The sequence below is a fragment of the Drosophila gunungcola genome, unplaced genomic scaffold, assembly GCF_025200985.1.
Source record: "Drosophila gunungcola strain Sukarami unplaced genomic scaffold, Dgunungcola_SK_2 000001F, whole genome shotgun sequence".
Taxonomy (NCBI): domain Eukaryota; kingdom Metazoa; phylum Arthropoda; class Insecta; order Diptera; family Drosophilidae; genus Drosophila; species Drosophila gunungcola.
This window is the reverse complement of record NW_026453197.1, coordinates 15054402-15073471: the sequence shown is the minus strand read 5'-3', so window position 1 is coordinate 15073471 and position 19070 is coordinate 15054402. Positions and strand designations below refer to the sequence as shown.

The 19070-nt window shown below is 38.1% G+C and overlaps 6 protein-coding genes across 10 annotated transcripts in view; all 6 read left to right on the top strand.

Annotated features, from left to right (window-relative positions):
- Nucleotides 1-9541: 9541 nt before the first annotated feature.
- Nucleotides 9542-10053, top strand: LOC128261763 (uncharacterized). Its single transcript, XM_052995617.1, has one exon. It carries the CDS (start codon nucleotides 9720-9722, stop codon nucleotides 9918-9920), a length of 201 nt encoding a protein of 66 aa, XP_052851577.1. The 5' UTR covers nucleotides 9542-9719; the 3' UTR covers nucleotides 9921-10053.
- Nucleotides 10054-10390: 337 nt separating this feature from the next.
- On the top strand, nucleotides 10391-10888 carry LOC128261829 (uncharacterized). The gene is made up of 2 exons (XM_052995719.1): nucleotides 10391-10550; nucleotides 10605-10888. Exon 2 carries the CDS (start codon nucleotides 10625-10627, stop codon nucleotides 10772-10774), a length of 150 nt encoding a protein of 49 aa, XP_052851679.1. The 5' UTR covers nucleotides 10391-10550; nucleotides 10605-10624; the 3' UTR covers nucleotides 10775-10888.
- Nucleotides 10889-11018: 130 nt separating this feature from the next.
- LOC128261350 (uncharacterized) lies at nucleotides 11019-11457 on the top strand. Its single transcript, XM_052995010.1, has one exon. The coding sequence runs from the start codon at nucleotides 11113-11115 to the stop codon at nucleotides 11455-11457; it is 345 nt and encodes a 114-aa protein (XP_052850970.1). The 5' UTR covers nucleotides 11019-11112.
- An 81-nt stretch (nucleotides 11458-11538) lies between these two features.
- Nucleotides 11539-11937, top strand: LOC128261349 (uncharacterized). Its single transcript, XM_052995009.1, has one exon. The coding sequence runs from the start codon at nucleotides 11539-11541 to the stop codon at nucleotides 11935-11937; it is 399 nt and encodes a 132-aa protein (XP_052850969.1).
- Nucleotides 11938-12062: 125 nt separating this feature from the next.
- On the top strand, nucleotides 12063-12799 carry LOC128261351 (male-specific sperm protein Mst84Db). 2 transcript variants are annotated; one of them, XM_052995011.1, is made up of 3 exons: nucleotides 12063-12216; nucleotides 12270-12565; nucleotides 12640-12799. In XM_052995011.1, the coding sequence occupies exon 2, from the start codon at nucleotides 12346-12348 to the stop codon at nucleotides 12517-12519; it is 174 nt and encodes a 57-aa protein (XP_052850971.1). In that variant the 5' UTR covers nucleotides 12063-12216; nucleotides 12270-12345; the 3' UTR covers nucleotides 12520-12565; nucleotides 12640-12799. The 2 variants fall into 2 exon arrangements, with proteins under 2 accessions (XP_052850971.1, XP_052850972.1); XM_052995012.1 differs by having other exon boundaries at nucleotides 12071-12216; nucleotides 12296-12565.
- Nucleotides 12800-14871: 2072 nt separating this feature from the next.
- The window catches only part of LOC128261928 (insulin-like growth factor-binding protein complex acid labile subunit), a 52033-nt gene continuing 47834 nt past the window's right edge, over nucleotides 14872-19070 (top strand). For 3 of the 4 annotated variants that reach the window (XM_052995877.1, XM_052995876.1, XM_052995874.1), the window contains exon 1: nucleotides 14872-15520. The gene's annotated coding sequence lies outside the window, so the exon portion shown is untranslated. Of the gene's footprint in view, nucleotides 15619-19070 lie in introns of all 4 variants that reach the window. The other variant, XM_052995875.1, reaches the window with a different exon arrangement.

The following is a 19070-nucleotide window of genomic DNA, read 5'->3' as shown; positions in this document are numbered from 1 at the left end:
TGGGCTGGGGGCTTAAATTGGTTTTTAAATATTCATTGGTCGAGATTGTCAGAACGGCATTTTAATTATACTTTGACATATTCCTACAAGAGCCATTCTCACTTGAAAAGTGCTCGATGAATTTTCACACTATCCGGCCAAAAGAAACCCTTAATCGGATGTATCCTTTCGAGGGGGAAATCGCATGTTGCGGTAATTAATACGCCAGCCTGCAAAATATTTATATTCGCACGCAACGGCAGTAATTCAACCTCTCAGTCTTTCAGTCCCTCAGTCTCTCAGTCTTTCAGTCTTGAACAGAAACAATTACCTCACTGCAATGACCAGTGAGTGGCAGTATTTGTGTGCGAGTGGCAATTATAAGTTGTTCGTGTCTGTTAATTAAATGTGTCCAGCGAAGGCATTTAATAGGCTTCAGATATTTACAAAGGCGCAACATGGCGTATGCGCGATCAAGGAGGCTCCAGCGGTGTCCAGCCAAAAGCTTTATCGCCCGACTTCACATGAGGCATGGCTTTCAGGGGTTACAAAATATCATAAGTTGAAATATTCGATTATTTCTTCGCTTGGCCGGCCTTAATATTATTTTCCTTCTGTGAGTCAGCGAGGATTAATTTAGTGTCTCGTTCGTTGTTTGCATATCACTGCTCCCTTCCGTCGATTACGAAAGTGTGAAATTTCGCGGCCATCATTAAGTGTCAGGTGTTTAAAGCAAGTCTTCAGCGATCAGCGGACAAACAAACGCTAATAAGGCATTAAGATTAAGTCGAAACTGGCAATTAATCAGCTCAAAAGTGTCCATAAAAGCAAAGCGTTTAAGTGTTACCCCAAAGTGTCAGACGCAAAGTTTCCCCACCTCGTTTTCTTCCTTTTTCCACACCCGCAGCCGACACGCGGTTTTCCGGCTTCTGCCGAGGTGGGCGCGTCGAAAATGGGAAACTCACACGGGAAGAAGCTAAAAACTAAACAAAAAGCTTTAATGGCAGTCGTTTGCTAGACATCCCTATTTACAAAGTCACCGCACAAGCGAGGGTCGCTATTGGAATTTATGGGTTACTTATAGTTCTTAAATTGTTAGTGGTTTTATTTAAATTTATTTATTTTTACGGAACTTTTACATTTGCTTGCAGATATATTAAAGCTATAGGCGTTTACAGTAAGCTGATAAGGTTTTAAATCAATTTTACCATACGATTTAGATGTTCGGCATGTGTCTAACATTTATTAAAAGTCATTTTAAAATATGTACATTTTATTAACCAAACATCTGAGATTTTTTATTAGGCTGACCTGTGAATTCTTAAAATCAATTCACAAAATAAAACTATCTTACAATCCCTCTTGTAAGACACTAAAAATTGATTTTTTATTTGAACTTAATTTGTAATTTAATTTTAAAAGCAAACCAATCAAATTCCTTTACTCGTTTAATACAAATCAATTGTTGAATCAACTCCCGCTTATTATGCAGCTGTTGCATTGTAAATATTTGCATACGTGTTACAAAATTAGTTAAATAAGCATTTATTGTTGTTCTACACTAAGCTGGTTGCAGCGTTTTTGGAACGCCAAAATTTGAATTACTTTTAATGTTTGCCCTGCCGGGAAGCTCGCGCGTCTTCCACTATTAACAAAAAGGTAATTTCCCAGCGAATTGACATAAAAGACAGCGAGGGGTAAAAGTTTGCCCGCTAAACTTGTGTTGTTTAATTTTTCGGGTGCGACACTCACCCGCACACACAGCGCCATTCGCAAAGAGACAACATCAAAATTTATGTAAATGAAAATTGCATTGCATAAGCCCTGTCGACTTTACGTATACGCAGCGTGTGCAGCAGGCAGAGAGGCGAAGGCGGTAAAACCATTTTGCACGTAGTATTAGCGCGGCGCTTTCATTATTTGTGGCATCCTTTAAGGCCGGGTCCACAGCATCGAGCCATTAAGCCAACCGGCTGCCATATTGCCCCCAGGTACTCGTGTATATAATGCGGGTATATAGAAGTAGTAGGTCTATGGCAGCTTCTGCGGCAATTTTCCCTTAGTTTGGCATTTTCTTTATTGGTTTCTTGCGCCACGCAGCCAAAACTTTCAACAAGTTCGCCTTGCTGGGGTAAAAAGGGTTCAGTTCTGTTCTGCCAGTGACAAAATTTCTAGCTGAATGCCATCAACTTTAACAGTCACTAAATAGTAGATGACAAACACTATTGGGTAGGTAGTTCCGGATGTGCTTAAAGCAATTTATTTTGATTTAGCTTACTGGCTTAAAAGTCGTATCTTACAAAGTAATTGTGGTAAAAATACTTTTATTAAAAATTAATAAAATTAATTTATGTTTTCCTATAAAAAATATTCTTTTTACAGTGTTAGTCTTTAAGAACCTTTATTTATATATGAAAACAGCTATTTATATTATTATAAATATTTTAGTTTTTAACAAAAAAATTAAATTTAGTAGCCTTTTTTTCGAATTTGTTTTAAGATTGTTTAAGGTCGAAAATAAATAATTACCTTTTAAATCAGTCATATTTATGAAGGGGTAGAAGGTGAAGCTGTAGCATTAATTGTTATATTGTAGGCAACTTTCTCTTGTATTTATGCCATTATACCCAACAAACACTGGATAATTGAGCCCTCTTCGCTATTAAAGCTGTCATTAAAACGGGAATGCAGGGAATGCCTGAACTATGCTTCGCCAATTATCCAACCACGAAGGGTGGCTGTGCGGCTGGGAAAACCACTTAATAAGCCCGCCAACTGGCCAGTGGTTCCCCTTTTCCCGCACCCAGATCGTTGACAACTGTCCGTGGAAATGGGGGAAGGGGATTGTATCAAATATACAAGTAAATTACTTCATTTTCGAATTTCTGTCATAGCCGACGTGTTCGCTATCTCCTTCCCTTTTGTGCGTCCGTCTCGCTCTGCCTCCTCATATATGTTTTGGAAATCTATTCGTGCCACGAATTTCATTTTCAACTTGGCAGCTGCACTGTTTGTTGTTGCCGAAGCCGAAGTGAGACGTGCAACGGCTGCCAGGCAACTTATTAAATATGTCTGCAGTAGCAGCAAAAAGGAACTCAAATAAAAATGTATAAGAAAAAAGTTAAGAAAACTCCAGGCGAAAGAAATTATTTGCCGCAAAACTTGCAGAGCCATGGATGAGTGCAGTGCGATGTCGTGCCATGTAATTGTCTGAAGAGAGTGCGCCAGTAAAAGTGCTTTGATTTCCGACATTGAATTAACTGCACGCCTCTTTAATTGTCCCTCGCACATCCTTCAATTACGACCTGGGAAAACTTCGTTTTCCAGCAAGTGGAAATTGCATTGCATGAGTGCACACTTTAAGAGACAAGCTCGAATGTCGGTCTTCAAATTGTGTTTTTCAATATAATAACTTTTATTTTATTTAACTTGTTTGTATGAAATAAGATCGTTTAACACCTATTTTAGAAAATTCGCAAAACTAATAATCGCTTAAAAATATTCTTCTGTTAGACTTTTATTTGATGTTTGTTTTGAACATTTGCATGGATTAATTCGCTGGTTCTAACAGCAAAAGTTGTGCATTAATTTAAGCGACAAAAATGTCAGCTTTTTTTGCTCTGCATGAGCTTTGGCAAATTGAATCTTACGTAATGCCATATAAATCGAGCCACCTTCATATGAAATTCACTTACAACGGCAGCCAGTAGCAAAGAAAGAATTGCAATCGAAATTACTTTTAGCTCTCAGACGAGAAATTCAATTTGCATTCAGGGCGGCTGAAAATGTGGGAGATGTACGGTGGGATGCTGAGTGATAGGGTTGGATGACGGTTGTCGATGCATCATCAGTGCTCAAGTATCTGACCCGACTCCTCCGCATTACCGACAACTCCTCCTCCTTCCTCCCCCTCCATTAATTATGCTACGAATTTCTTTATTACAATTATCTCGTTGGGCTCTTGGGCCTTGGCTGGCATTGTTTCCCTGCTGCCATCATCATTGCACTCATGGGTGGAGTGTTCTTCAATCCATATACTTTTTTCCTTCTCCTCAATGAGCCAGTGATACGGCAGTCCCTGGGAAATTGGTTTTAATTTTGCAACTTGACGTGGCCGGCACTTGTCGTGGCATTGACTCCTTTTCGCCTCCGATGTCAGTGTCTCGAATCTCGTTTTCAGGTGAGCTCGTTTTAATATATAAAGATTACAGGGGCCGTGCGTTGGCTCAGATTTATGCGTAATGATATTCAAACAGGTTGTTTATTGACTTAAGCCTTAAGTCTTTGGCTTCGGCTGACTATATTTTCTTTCCTCGGCAAACAACTGGATAATTAAAGAATCAAATGCAGACAAGCCAGTTCCGTGGGGACATATCGAATGGGATTATAGTTTTACAATTCTCTTGAATCACTAAACAAATTAATTCTAGAGCATTAATGCGTATTAAAAATGTAATAAGATTTTAATTGAAGAAGTAGTAATTATTTTCTATATGGGCTTAGCTTATTAAATTGTATTTGGTCAATATTTTTTTATTCAATGGTGCTTAGTTTTCTAATTAATCTCTGAACAAATAAATGAAGCAGTTATGATTACTTTTCTGCAGTTACTTTTTATTAATATTTTCTATGAACCATAATAATGGTAATTAAGTTATTGTTCAATAAAAAGTTATCTTATTAATATACAAGTTATTGACATCTTTTAATTCTAAATAAATTGAACCATTTTTTTTATAATTTTAAAAAGTATTTGAAAATTACATTTTTTACGGTTTTGTGCATACACAATTTATATAATCTTAAATTAAATTATAACTCGAATATACCCTCAATCGAGGGGTACTAACAATGACCAAGTCCGATGCCGAGATAGAACACATAAGCGCCGTCACACTTGAGCAGTACAACCAGAGTACCAAGACAATGAGACGGACTGAGATCTCAACAGGAGACGAGCGACGAGCAGGTGTTCCAACTTATTCATTAAAAACAAAAAGGAAACAGACAGGGACAGGCGGGAGCAAATGGAAGAGGGGCTGAAGTAGGGACGGAACCTGGGCCAACACCCAGTTTCTGTCAAAGTCTCAAGTTCACACTGGGAAAAAAAAATACATGGCACATAAATTAATTAATCTTTTTGAGCTCAAAATATTCAAATGGTTTATTTATTATTTACTATTATTAGAAAAATGTAGTAATTCAGATTACATTTGGAAATGAGCACTAAAATAAAAAGTTTTAGGTTTGTATATTTCCTAACTATATAATGTGTAATTGTGAACATTCCTATATTTGTAAATTTGTGAGTCTCATTTTCTCTGCTTTTTGAGAACACACGCCTTATGGTAACATTTTCTTACAGTGCACTCCCTGTTGGTTGTATGTTTCCGCCTCCTTCAGCCGCTTCTTTAGCTGGTTAAGATTGTGGTCGACAAGCAATTGCGGCAATTTGAAGTTGGATGCGCTCACTTCGCTCTGCGGGGCCAACGATGCAAACCGAAAGCCAGGCTAAACGCTTAGAAGTCCCCTTTTGTAACCAGTTCCCCCTGCCTTCCAAAATCCCCAAGAACTCACATCCGCCGCAGTCCATCCTGGCAAGTTTCTTGCGGCAGCGACAACTGGCAACCTGCAACTTGCGACTGGCAAGCAGCAACTTACATCTACCAACTACACGGAGAAAAATTGCATTCTGAAATGAAGCAAATTGATTTTGAGTTAGATGTGTAGTCTTTAATTTGTTTGCTCATTAATATTTAGTTTGTATTAAAGGAATAAGGAAATAAATTATATATATAGACTTTTATATTAAATTGGGTATCAGAAAAGTGCTTTAATTCATATTATAAGTAAACTTAAGAGTTAAATGCTAATTGAATAAAAAAAAAAACTAGAAAATTAAAAGAAACACTGTTTTATTTACTAAGAAATTCGTGTATCAACTGCATCTGAACCGTTTTGTTTTCTGTGTTTCAACTGGCAACTTCAACTGGCCGCATCGACTGAAACCGAAGCCGGTTTCGGGTGTGTTAACTTTCTATGCCCGGTAGCGCTGATTGCCAAGACAACGACAGCCCAATTCATTCAGCGGTCTCGCCTTTCAGCGGCAGCAGCTGCTCGAGATTGCTTAAAGCCACATCCTCGCCCTTCTTACCACTTTTGTGCTCTTGGCCAGCTGCTTTGCATGGCCAGAATCTCTGCAGGCGATTCCAGTTCGATTTATCACGGGCAAAGTTATGATCGCTTAAGTGCCGCCGTTTAGGGTTCCTGTTTTAACCTCTTCAATTGCTCCTCATAAATTCTTCCCATGACAACACTAATTGCAACTTGCTGGAAGTAATAAGAGGTTTGCCGTAATTTTTGCTACTTATACTGCAATAAATCCAATTGGCTTAAAAAGGTCGGGCTTATCTTATCGATGAAAATTTTGCATAAGTAATTTTAAATAAATCAGTGGCAATGGCACTTAAATATGTAATTGACATCTACCATATTATCATGAAATTTTTCTTAATATCGATTGCCCGTTAAAAGAATTAAAAAACCTGAATAAAAAACAAAAATAACTGAACACAAAAAACTTGATTATGTGTTTATAAAGAACATTAAATAAAATCAAAAATAGTTTATAATTGTAAGTAATTGTAATTGTAATTCTAGTCCATAATTTTGTGCAAAATTGCTTGACTTAGATTGAACAAAGAAAATTTCTTAGTGTGCTAATCAACCCAATTATCAAATTCGTATATAACCAAACATTAATTGTCATAGAAAAGCTTTAATTACACTTCAGTTCACACTTTCAGCACCCATCCAAAACATATCACTGGATAAGCTTATTTGGCAGCCCATAATTGCTGGCAAATTAGAAATATTAATTCAACAAAACCATTTTTGATTGGCATCCGTGCAGAGTTTGTAATTCGTAATCGATTGTTGGTATGCCGAGCGCATAAAACCGAAATAAAACCACAAAATTATGTACACAAATATGTGCAGTATGAACAGATCGTTTCCATGCGTTGGCTGTGACGGAAGTCTGGCCCCAACGCATTGGAACCAAATATATGTACAGACCGCCGCAACTCTTTCAAAACGAGGCCATAAATATTGTTCATTTGTGTATAAATGGCTGACAAAAAAAAAGGAAAAGGCGAAAACTACGAATAGTAAAAGTACAACAACTCACAGAGCATATAAAACATTGTTCATGTTCATTTCCAGTACTTGGTTTTCTATTTCCTAGGCAAACATTGGATGGTGCTCATGTAGCTGTGTGTGTTTCTATTTTTTATTACAGTATCATCTTCCGGTCACTTTGTCAGGCCTCCTCCAATACATTTCTACATTTCTCAAACAGTTACGACGAGACAAGTGGCCCCAGCGCGTGTGCCGAACTTGAATTATTAAAACCAGAAACGGAGTCCAAGAAGTAATAGAAATACGACCGATAAACGGAAGTTGGATAGACAATGTCGAAGCATGAATGGTTACCATCTAAGGCGAGCACTGAGAGTCGAATTTTATTACAAACTAGGTTTGCTTTGATACGTCGTGTTGAATAAAAGACATAGACAAATAGAAACATGAAGCAAAATAGTTGCTAATTAACATAAATTTACAGTAATGTAAATCAAAACAATTATTTGATATACAAGATTTATTTAATTAGATTTACATTAAATTTATAGTAAGTTCTTTTATTATTGGTACTAAAAAGGCTAAAAAGTTAAAACATGTTAGGTCCATTAATTAAATAATTTAATTTTAAAGACCTCTGTCCAAATCTACCTAACCTATTCCTAATACATTTCCCACCCCTTTCACCGCTTTCCTCTGACCAGTGACCGCTGTACAACAACCTTACCAACGCCACTTAAAAGCAGTTCGCGCGACTGCACAGTGGAAGTGCCGCCGCCCAGAGGAGAGCTGTTGGGCTCGGAGTGACCGGCACCAGAGCTTCCCCCCTCTAACTGCCACCCCCTTTGAGACCCCACCTCAACACCCACTGCCCCACCCACCTACACACGCACTCGCCGCATCGCGCTGCGCTTTGAATATAAATTACACAAATAGTGCACACAACTTTGATGGCTGCAGCCGGCGACATTGAACGGCGCTGTGCTGCACAGTGGATTGAGAAAATTTACTTTAATTTATTAAAAATTTTAAAATTAGCATTTTGCATATTACTTATTGCGTAAAAATAAGATTTATGTATTTCTTCGCACATTAATTTAAACTGACGCTAGTTAATACGCAATAAAAGAATACAAATCTGAACGCAATTATTTTGATACAACAAAAGATTAATTTTAAATGTACTATAATATATTAATAAAGAAAATCTGGTTCGACTTCTCTCAAGTTTTTTCACCTTTTCGAAATTTAATAGGACAGGAATTTTAACCCTGTTCAAAACTATGTACTTTTATAAAAAAAAAAAAATCCTATTACAGCGTTTAAATTTAATAAGGTGAATAAAATAATTTTTCAACAACCCGAAGACCACTGTGCAAATCGGCTGCCAGCGACGCTGGTCATGTCAACTCAACGTTGCCCTTTGATGCTAATGACTCTGCCATCGCCTTAAAACCGGCGGATCGGCTTCGATGGAGGGCTCTCTGCGCTTGGAACTTAGCGGGCAATCAAAAACCGTGCTGCAGCAAATTGGCATGCGTGATGTAGATGAATGGAGATGCAGCTTTTCCAGCGGGGTAATTTTTCTGAATGAAGTTTCTGAGTTTCTGTGCGGGGGAGGAGAAATGTGGGACAAGTGGTTTCCGCAACGCTTTCTGGATCGCAGAAGCGGCTGCGTTGATTGATTGATTAATTGACAAAGGAATTGCCGTTAGTTTTCCATTTGCATTTGCATTTGCATATCTAATTTATGAACGGCCCAAGTCATGTCCGTTCATATGTAGTTCATTGTGTTAGCTATGCAAATTCTGCACTTCCGTTGCGATCGTCTGCCCCGACGCAGCTTAATTATTCATTAATTTCAACTTAAATTCCATATCTGCGCCTGCGGATATTTGTGGCCCAGTTTCGATGGCCAGCAGGGGCTGTCGTCCATCCGCAGGCTTTTGTCACCATAAAAGTGAAGTGTTGCCCGATTATGAAATAATTATAAGCATTCTGCACGTTCTAACCACTGATTAACTTGGTGTGTTGCTGTTTGTGCTTTGATTCGGCTTTTGCGAGAGGTCGATGTGCCTACTGGTTGAATACACTGTGTAACAGCATTTATGGAAATTGACAAAAATTATATTTAATGTTTGCTTCAAAGAAAGGCTATTATTTCACATTATTGTGCTTAAATTAAATCGGATGGCAATAATAATTTGAAAAAAATAAAAATGCAGGTCAATATGTAGTGCTTAATACTTTTCTACTTCTAAATTTGTAAACCATTTAAAAAGCTTATTGTTACCTAAATATCCATGGTAAAATATTGCATTTGTTTAAAATTTTAAAATGTTAAGCAGGTTAGTATAATTGAATGCGTCGAAGCTAATATGTAATTAACTAGTTTTGTTTAGAGCTTTGCGCATATCGGGCATCTAGTTGGCCTTTTCCATTGTGTTTTAATCCCCATGGAAAATAGGAAATTTTTAGCCTCACTCTACCTGAAAATTGCAACCAGTTAGCATCTATGTAAATTCACAAAATCTATAAAATAGGTCCTACCCGCCTCCGACATCCGCCTCGCATTTCGTTTCTCGTGGAGGAGCTGCAACATGCCTTGCATATTTAATCCCGGCTACATCGGCCCCGATCCGCCCTGCTGTGACCCGGACTGCGAGGACGAGGGGCACTGCACGGTTCCGGAGTGCGGGGTTTGCCCGGAATCCCAACTACCCCGCTGCAATCCCGCCCCGCAGCCAAAAACTAAGCCGGAGCAGCAGACACCGAAACAGAAGCCCCAGAAGGAGCAGTAGTAAAGAATGGAGGCGGAGCAGAGGATTGTTTTTAGCAATAGACCTGTCCTTTGTTGGGATGCGTCTAAAGCCCAAACCAACCAATATGTGGCTAATACACAATAAACTTGGGGAACAAATGAGTTTTAATAAAATCTTGTAGTAATTATCTACTGGTGATACATTCTCTACTTTTTCCATCATCACATATTTTATTGAAATTATTTTAAAGGAGATGTGGTAATGTAACAATAGACCTGCCTTTTTTGGTTTAAAATGCTAATGTTATTATTCTCATTGTTTTCAAATTCTATACTGAATTTTTTGATGGTGAAAAACTTGCAAAAACAGTACAGCTTTCCCAAAATAATGGATCTCATCAAAAAGAACATTAATTCTAATGTGTTTATAATAGAATGCTTTACTTTAACTTTTGTTTAAAATAATATATCTTAAAAACTTTCTATATGTTTGCCCAAACACATTTAAATAAATATCCAAAAATAAATTCAAATCAGTATGCCACATTTAGGTGTCAACAAAAAAGTTTGTTCATTTTGTTACTCAAAATTCAAATACAGAAAGTGCTGTTTTGGTAAAACATTAGTCTTATTTTGTCAACATTATTGCTTTTTCTCCTTGAGCTCTTTGGTAAGTTTGAAATGGTCGAAGTGAATAAACAGTGTCTTAACTTAAGCTTTGCAGACTCTTGCGGAGTGTTCAACATGGTTTATCTTAGTCGCCCCTGGACTCCCGTCTTCAATCCCTACTACATTGGACCGTATCCGACTTGCGCCGCTTGTCCTTGTGACTTTGATATTTACAAAGGTTACACTCCCGGTGGCTGGCATAGTCGTTGCTATCGCAGCTATTAATTATCAAGACCTCACAAGTCAGTGAAAAAGTCAAGGAGAGAAGTGGAATATGGGCTAAATTGCAGATCACAACTTCTCACATATATGTTTAAAATTAAAATATGTTTAAAATTCAATAAAAAAAAAAAAAAACAAAATTAAATTAAACAAATTTTTGCATTATAAAAAATGACAGTTTTTCAAATTCTAAGAATAAATTTTAAGATTACTCTATGTAAAGCCTTTCTTAATCATGTAAGGTTATTTTAAAACCCCCGAACAAGTCACAACTTTTGTAAAAAAAAAAAAAGGTGTCAAAATTCAAAATTCAAGGCATTGACTCTCATTTAAGCCATCCCATGTCGGCGTCTGTGGATCACTTGGTTCACCAAGTGCTGGCTCCCTTTGCCATCAACACCCTCGATCGCATAGTGCCCGCAGTCCGCCAGTTGGTGCTCATCCTGCATGAATCCTTTCTGGTGAATCACCAGGAGCCGGAGCCGGTGATCGATGTGTCCGTCCTGATTGAGCCCGTCCGTAAAATCGTCCTAATTGTCAAAGATTCGACGCCGGAGGTTCATCCAGATGAGGAGACGGTGATCGGTTCGGATGAGATCAGCAGACTGCTGGGTGAAATTTCCCGGAGCATTCGGGACCTGGTCCAATCGATTTATGATACCATCTCGGCACTGGCGACTATTTAGAGGGTAGCCTCAGAAATAGTTGTCAGCCTGGTCGATAGGAAAACCCGATATCGATCCTCCTGATCCTCCAGAAACCCAGCCATGGAAATGGTGCACACGGCCATCGGTGTGGCGGGCACAGTGGCCCTGCTCTTGGTTGTCAGCCGTTCGGTTTCGCAGGTGGCTGGCTTGGTTGCGGATGAAACCCGAGCTCCGATCTCCTACTTGGTGAGACGCGGCGATCCATTGGCGGATCAGCTGACGACCGCCGAGGGGTTAACCCCACTGGTGGAGGGAGATCGCATGGACGGCGCCTGTTCGGTGGTCCAAAGTATTGGCGGTAAAGCGTGTGTCTTGCTAGGACCTCTGCTGCCCAAACTGGGCGGTGATCGTAAGTCCGGCGACTCAAAGACAGAAGAGGAAGTGGACAAAAAGAAACCGGAGGCAGCAGCGTGGGAAACGGAAGCACCTGCTGAGGCAGATCCACCGGCAGAGGAGTAGGTTCCGGCTAAAAAAGGGTTTGGGAAACCGACTACAAGGCTCCCTGCTAGCATAGTCAAATTTTTAGTAGTCCCTAGTAGGCCTTAAACCTCAAACGTCACTTTTTTGTCAGCTTTGTGTGATTCGCAACCAACAGAGCTCATTCGTTTTGAACAGCTTGAACTGAACACATCTCTTTCTTAAAATAAAATACAAGAAATATGAAAAAGTGAATACAAATTCTAAATTCATAGCCAAGGACTGACATCAACGTATTTCTTTAGCAGCAAAAAATATTAAGTAAGTTTTAAGTTGTATTGCTGGAATACAAAAAACGAATACGATCATTGCAGCTGTGGAATTTGTGCCTCATCTGCAGATCTACAAAGTGATTCAAAAGTGTCTTCGAGCAAACCACATACTTTCAAGATGGTTTTGATGCTCTGCTGCAGTTTCGATCCCTTCTACGTGGGACCCTGTCCACCCGGCTGTCTGGCTCCTCTGATGGGAGGCACTCCCTACTGTGGCTGTGGTCCTTGCTGCAGTCCCTGCTGTGGTTGTGGTCCCTGTGGTGGTTGCAGCTCGTGTCCCTGCGGCTGGTAAAGCGGACATCGAGAAAATAAGCCAGCTTAATGGCCGCTGATCATGGGTGAGTTAAAGTCCAGCCATATACTAATATATAAAATCGTTACTAGCATTTAATATTTTCAATTAAAACTATAGCATACTGCCAGCAAAGATTAAGCTTTGATCAACGACTGCTGAAGAGATATGTTGCTGTTCGAAATCCTATTCCTTGGCGAGGGCTTGAACATCTAAGCACCCTTTAATATAACGCGTTTTTCGAATTATGCTGTTTAGGAATAAAATGAATTAAATTCAATTGTAATTGTATTTTTAATGCACTTAAAACTAAAGAGTTCCATGCAAGGCTTGTAATGGAAACTAGGACCTTTGTCATATTACAAATTATATATTTTTTTCCAAAGACCGCTAATAATATATAATTCGATTGAAAAAAATAATCGTGATTTTTAATGCTTATAAAGCAAATAAAGTCGAACTAAAAAAAACTTACAAAAATATTTTTGTTTAAAATAATACTGCTAAAAAAATAATTAAATTGTGATTGTGATCAATTATAATGACTACGGTCTTTGGTCTATTCTATTTTGTTTTTTTTTTTAATAAAGCATCGACGTGTTAAAAAAGCTTCCGGCAATGGTAAATAAACAAACCTTTTTCTAATTATCCGCCTTGTTATTATTTCCTCAGAATGGTTAAAAACTATTAACGCACGGCTTCATTGAACAAACAAGGTGGCTTGGGGATTATGGAAGTGTAAACATCGGTGGCCAGCCTCCAGTCATTTGGAATTAAGGCTGCAAGGACCTGCCACCCTCACGGATGCACATGTTGTCCTAGGTAAGGGACTCGCCTAGAACAGCTGTTTCGCCGCCAAGACAACTGCGCAGTCGTGATTCCAACTCGACCTCGAACTCAAACCGAAACATAGAATGTGGAGCATTGTGTCGGGTCAAAGATTTTTGGGGACCGACTGCTCCTCCCGCTTTTCCAGTGCCATCCCAAAACTGAAACCGATTTCTGATGCCTGATGCTATGTTTTGTTTTGGCTAAGCGCGATTTATAGCGCCGTATCCGAGGTGTCCCTGTGTGCGTTATGCCTCCTTGAGGTTTACCGAGGGGTGCGCTACCATTCGGAGCTTGAGTGAGTGAGTGTTTTGGCCATTTCACTCTCATTTTGGCATCGCTTGCGTTGTTTTGGCCGTGGAATTTATTGCGGTAGGTCGGAATTTTCATTGCTTTGCCATGGCCCCCCTTCTGAAGAGCTCTTTCTTTTTTTCGTGGCTTTCTCTGAATTTCCTGCCAGCATCAGTGTGTGGCTTTGTGCCATGTTTTATGGCCAAAGTTGTCTGCCTTCTTATATTTGACTTTTAGTTTTCGAGCAGAAACTTTGCGACTGCAATGTCGTCCCTGTGAGAATGTTGCACTTCCGATAAGTTCCTTTTATTTCATATTGTTATGATGCAGCAACAGTTTCTCTAGATGCTTCCTTAAAGTTTATACATTTAGCTGAAGAACTTACACTAGAGCTTGCAGTGTTTGGGACTGCCAAAAACAGTATTTTCAAATGTATGGGAAAATACAACTAATAGAAATATGCTGGGATATGTCTTAATTAAAATGTGGTAGATTAATTGTAATTGAATGGATCTTCAGGAATCACAAATTCATTTTCGTTTTTATAATATTGTAATATTTAATATTAGATATCGATATCTGGTTTGTGGATCAAGTATAAGTGTATTGTAACTGCAAAAACGTATCACAGGTAAATTCGATGATAATTAGGTGATTTAACTCCGCACATGGGACATTTTTGCATAGCACAAATAATCAATATTTTATAATTGTCTATTCCTTATGGCTTTAAAGTTATAATTTACAAATTTCGGCTCGATTTTCTTACAATGTTGTCAAATCTAAATTACACGTGCTTCACGTGTGACATGAAAAAAATAGGCAGTTCATTCTGATTGTTTCTAATCTTGGTGTAAAAATACCGATGTTTAACGGTAATTCGTCAGTTTTTGTAGCGCTCTTACTAAAAATACAGTTTTCTACCAATCTTCTATAAATTCACAGTCAGTGATTGCCCCAAACCTGTTTGCTTTAAATATATATTGGCAGTGGGACTACCACACTTAAAATTATAAGAATGGTTTATTTAGTTGTGTAATGACAAGAAACGCAAAATGTCAAGTTAAATTCAAAGAATCAAAATTCAAGATCGGAAGTCCAGACTGAAAAACATAGAATGCCCGAGTCAGTTGCAACATGTTGCATGTGGCGCTCGAATTGCTTCGAACCGTTGGAAGCTCGAGCCCCGTTCTCGACTTCGGATTTAACTTTCAGCGCGCTTTCGGTCGACTTCAGTGTTCGTTTAATTTGCGGATAGCGCGGTTTGCTGTTCGATTCAGTGGCATCCGCCCTGGTGGTTTTTAACGTACTTCATCCGTATACGTAGGATTGCCGCTTATCCGGCAGATAAGCCGAGAAGCCTTCGAACTTGGCCACAAATCAGGACATAATCCCGGCGTCCTAGCCTAATTGAATTCGGGCGAGTTAATTGGCGGCCAAAAAGTGTTGCCCTCGTAATGATGCTGCCATTCATCTGGCATTTAATTTAATTCTGTTTCGCTGAACGAATTGCTGGGCAACGTCTGCAAAGTTTGATTAGTGCGCGTTACCGAAAAAGTAAAACAGAAGCCGGGAAAATCAACAGAAAGTACGGTTCATTTGCTAAATACACGGGACCCCTCGAATTTTCCCACTCAATTCGTGTTTGTGAGTATCTCCGGTTGTGTGTGCGAGCTCAGTGAGTGGGAGTGTGTGGCGAATTTCATTTATTGGCAGGCAGCAACTGATTTGAATATTCACAAACACACTGCCAAAATACTAGACCAGATTGTGGCTGTGTGAGCCACTGTGTGAGTGCACCATGATTTATAGGTCCTGCAGCAGGCGTGATGTAAAGTGACAATTTCTGGTAATTTTCGATTTAGATGCCGCTGTGCATAGGGTAAGTTTGACGGAAGAGACTGAGTTTTATTTACACTTTAAATATTGAATTACCTGGAAATAATCTTACGCGTAAATTAGATTGTTTCGGAGAAAGAGGTAAGACCTGTAATAGCTTTTATTATTTGTCACATTTCTTGCACATAAGCCAGAACAACATTGTTTTGTATTCAATATAATTTTTTTTTAATTATTAAATACAATGCAATTATTATAAATTAATAAAAATATATAAAAGAAATCAATTATCTAATACTTATACTATTTTTAATTTTTTATTTAACACTAAAAGATGTATTATTTGCTTCTTATTTTAATGAAAAGACGATCCTTTTTCAAATAATTTATATTAGAATGTTTTCAAGGCGTTATTATAAGTAATTAACTTCATAAACGATAATCTATAATTAAATAGCTTTACTCGTTTTATTTTCCATTCTTTTTGTTTAAGTGCATAATGATGAAAAAATAATTGAAATAAAAACCCAATTGATTTGATAATTAAAAACTATTAATAAACTGCTAAAATGAAATTTGACTTTTTTCAATTGTTGTTTAAGTTCATAAAATGTAATTCATTTTATTTTTAAAGGCTATTAAAAATCGGTTTCATCAAATTATGTTTGTTGCCAATTTATTTTAATTTTTTCCCCATTTTTCCAAGGCGTTCGTAACTGTTCACTACATGAGAAGTTAACTCTGAGCTGCGATTGATTTACACCTGCTCGAATGACTTGAAAATCAGAAACCGCAAAATAAACACTACCTGCGGACTCGCGACCATATCAGATCACTTCTACTTCCGCCCCTTAGAGGGTTTCCATTTAAAGTGGTTTCCTCAAAAAAAGTAATTTGTCTAGAGGCTAAATATAAAATCCCATAGCTGAGAAGAATAAATCAATGAGTAATTACAGTAAGAGTATCGATTCCCAGTTCGTTTCTTCTCGAGCATATATATAGCACCCATAAATATCGCGACATTAGGAAAATTTTATTGGTTTCGGACGGCCGAGGATGATATTAATGGGTGCCATTAATATTTAATCTTAGACAACAGGTTTTATCCGCGTTAACAGTGAAATGTACTCCAAAGAATAAAACCCTCCATCCAATTATTTTGCAGAAGGCGAATTAAAAACTTTGTCCAAACAGCACCTGTGCCAGAGGAATTTTTAATAAAATCTCCCGAAGAAGTGGTAAACTCAACAAAGCCATTCGTCATGCTCAAGTAAGTTGGGCTTTCGACTTTTTGGGTTTTTCCCCCTTTATATTTTTTGCTGGTCAGCCAACCAGTTTGGCAACATAATTATGCAGCCAGGCATGCAGCTGAGGACACCGTCGGTCGCCGAAAGGGTAGAAAGAACCCTTTCTTTTCACATATATATATGTATATACATGTACATTTAAATTTGGGTCACTTGCGGCCGAATCAAATTGTAATTAAAATATGAAATTTCCATGCAAGCACTAAAAAATATTTCACTTTTCATCTTAATCATAATAATCGCAAAAAATTGCATTTATAAAGGAACAAAGCCGAACTCATTTTCGCTTTCGCGGCGGCCTTGACGGGTTAAAAAGTTCTGGCTGATGGAAATTATCGTCATCAGCCGTAGGATTCCTAACCATCATCATTATCGTCTGGTTGCTGGTCTGCTTTGCATAATTTCATACATAAACTCTCGTTTTTGTGCGCATAATACGCAGCTTTGATGACAGCAAAATAGGGAAAAAATGTGCAAAATAACTCGTACCTTGGGCAGAAAGGTGTCGCGCCACACACTCCAAAAAGTGGGTGCGCTAAATGTGCATAAAATTAAGCTTGAAAAGTTGTTCGCGTTACGCATCCGCCATGTTGTGCGACGCAGGAGAGGATTACGCCCGGGCGCACCTATAGTTAATGACATGCAGCTGCTGTTTTACTTGTGGTTTCTGCCTGACGCCTGTCGAGTTCTCCCTTAATTTTCCCCTTCAGCCATCCCCCGGACAAACTTATGAATTTTAAGGTGATTTCCATGTCGCAGGACCAAGTTCAGTAAACTTTGGGATGGGTATCCTGCGGGAATGGGCCCCAGTGGCACGTCACATCGGGGACTTGTCAGCAAAGGGTTGATCGGATCATAAATCAAACAAACTGTTTGCCCAGCTCGCAATCAAAATCATTCTGCGGTCTTCTGCATTTGTTCCTTCGAAAATGGTAATTAATCATCGAAAGTAATTGGTTTTCTGTTTTGATTTGACATTTGAAAAATTGCAGCTGTGACAATTCAATCCCAGCCCCGTTAATTTGCCTGATATTTCCCACTTTGGTGGTTTTTCAGTGCACAATGTTGCCAGAGCAAACGCAAAAGTTTATTTTCTATTTTTTACTGAAGTGAAACGGTGACCTATGCAAATGGATAAATGCAAATTAAATATAAACGAACGCATAAATGTGAGGTAAAAAACACTGCCCCGCAATATTGGCGAACAATGGGATTAACTTGAAAAAAGTTCAGAGCTAATGTTGGTTGCACGGCTATTGATTGGCTGAAAAGCCAATTTTGCAGAAACTTTGGCTTTAATAGAATTATCTTGCTGTTTATTTAATTATTCAACAGTATTAGTGATTTTTAAATTAATTCGATTAGTAATTCCAGCACTAAATTAACGAGCACAATTGAATATATTTTTGTTGTGCCTTGGCAGTTTGTTTTTCGAGTTAAACCGTTTATTAACTTTTAAAACAATCCAAATAAACTCAAAAATTAAACTAAGACGCAAATAAAGTTTGAAAGGAGCAGCCGTCACTTAAAACTTCTCAAATGCAAATAAGGCCCAAGAGAATTTCTTGACAATAAAAAATTATTAAAAAAGCGTTAAAGTCTTTAAAGAGAATTATGCCCCACAGAAGCAGACATAAACTCAACTTTGTGCTTCTTTTTTCGTGCCACTTCAAAAGGAATAAAACGAGGCTGAGTTCGGCACAAAAATATCCCCACAAAAATACACACAAATTCACAGTCTTCTGCGACTTTGTTTTGTTTGCCAAGTCTGAAAGTGGCTTTCGTGGTCCGTATCTGTGTTTTGTTCAAGCTTTTTTGGTGATGTGAGCACCACTGCTAACTCAATAACACAATTTATATTTTTTTTTCAAGTGGCGTCGTCGTGAACAGAAGCATCGCATAACGCATGTGTTTGCTTTTATATTGAAGTTTATTTGAGTATTTTTATGATCGTGGAAAAAAGGGGTATTAAAAAGTTTATGATTGAAATTCGTTTAATAACTTAAGATATCTGAGAAGAATTACCAAAACAATTTTTTTATTGATAAATCTATAAAGAATTTTATTTTTGGGAAGTCTAAAATTAATTTTTTTACTTATAAAGTTTAAAATCTTATAAGTTTTTATTTCTGTTTAGGCTTTGGGGAACAACATGAAGACAGAAGTTATTTTAATTATTGCATGCATCTTGGACATCTCCAATTCATCTCTTTTTGAGCTCCACAGTATTTCTTTTGTTCCACGCCAAATGCTTCATATATTTAACTTCTCAATTAAATACCACTT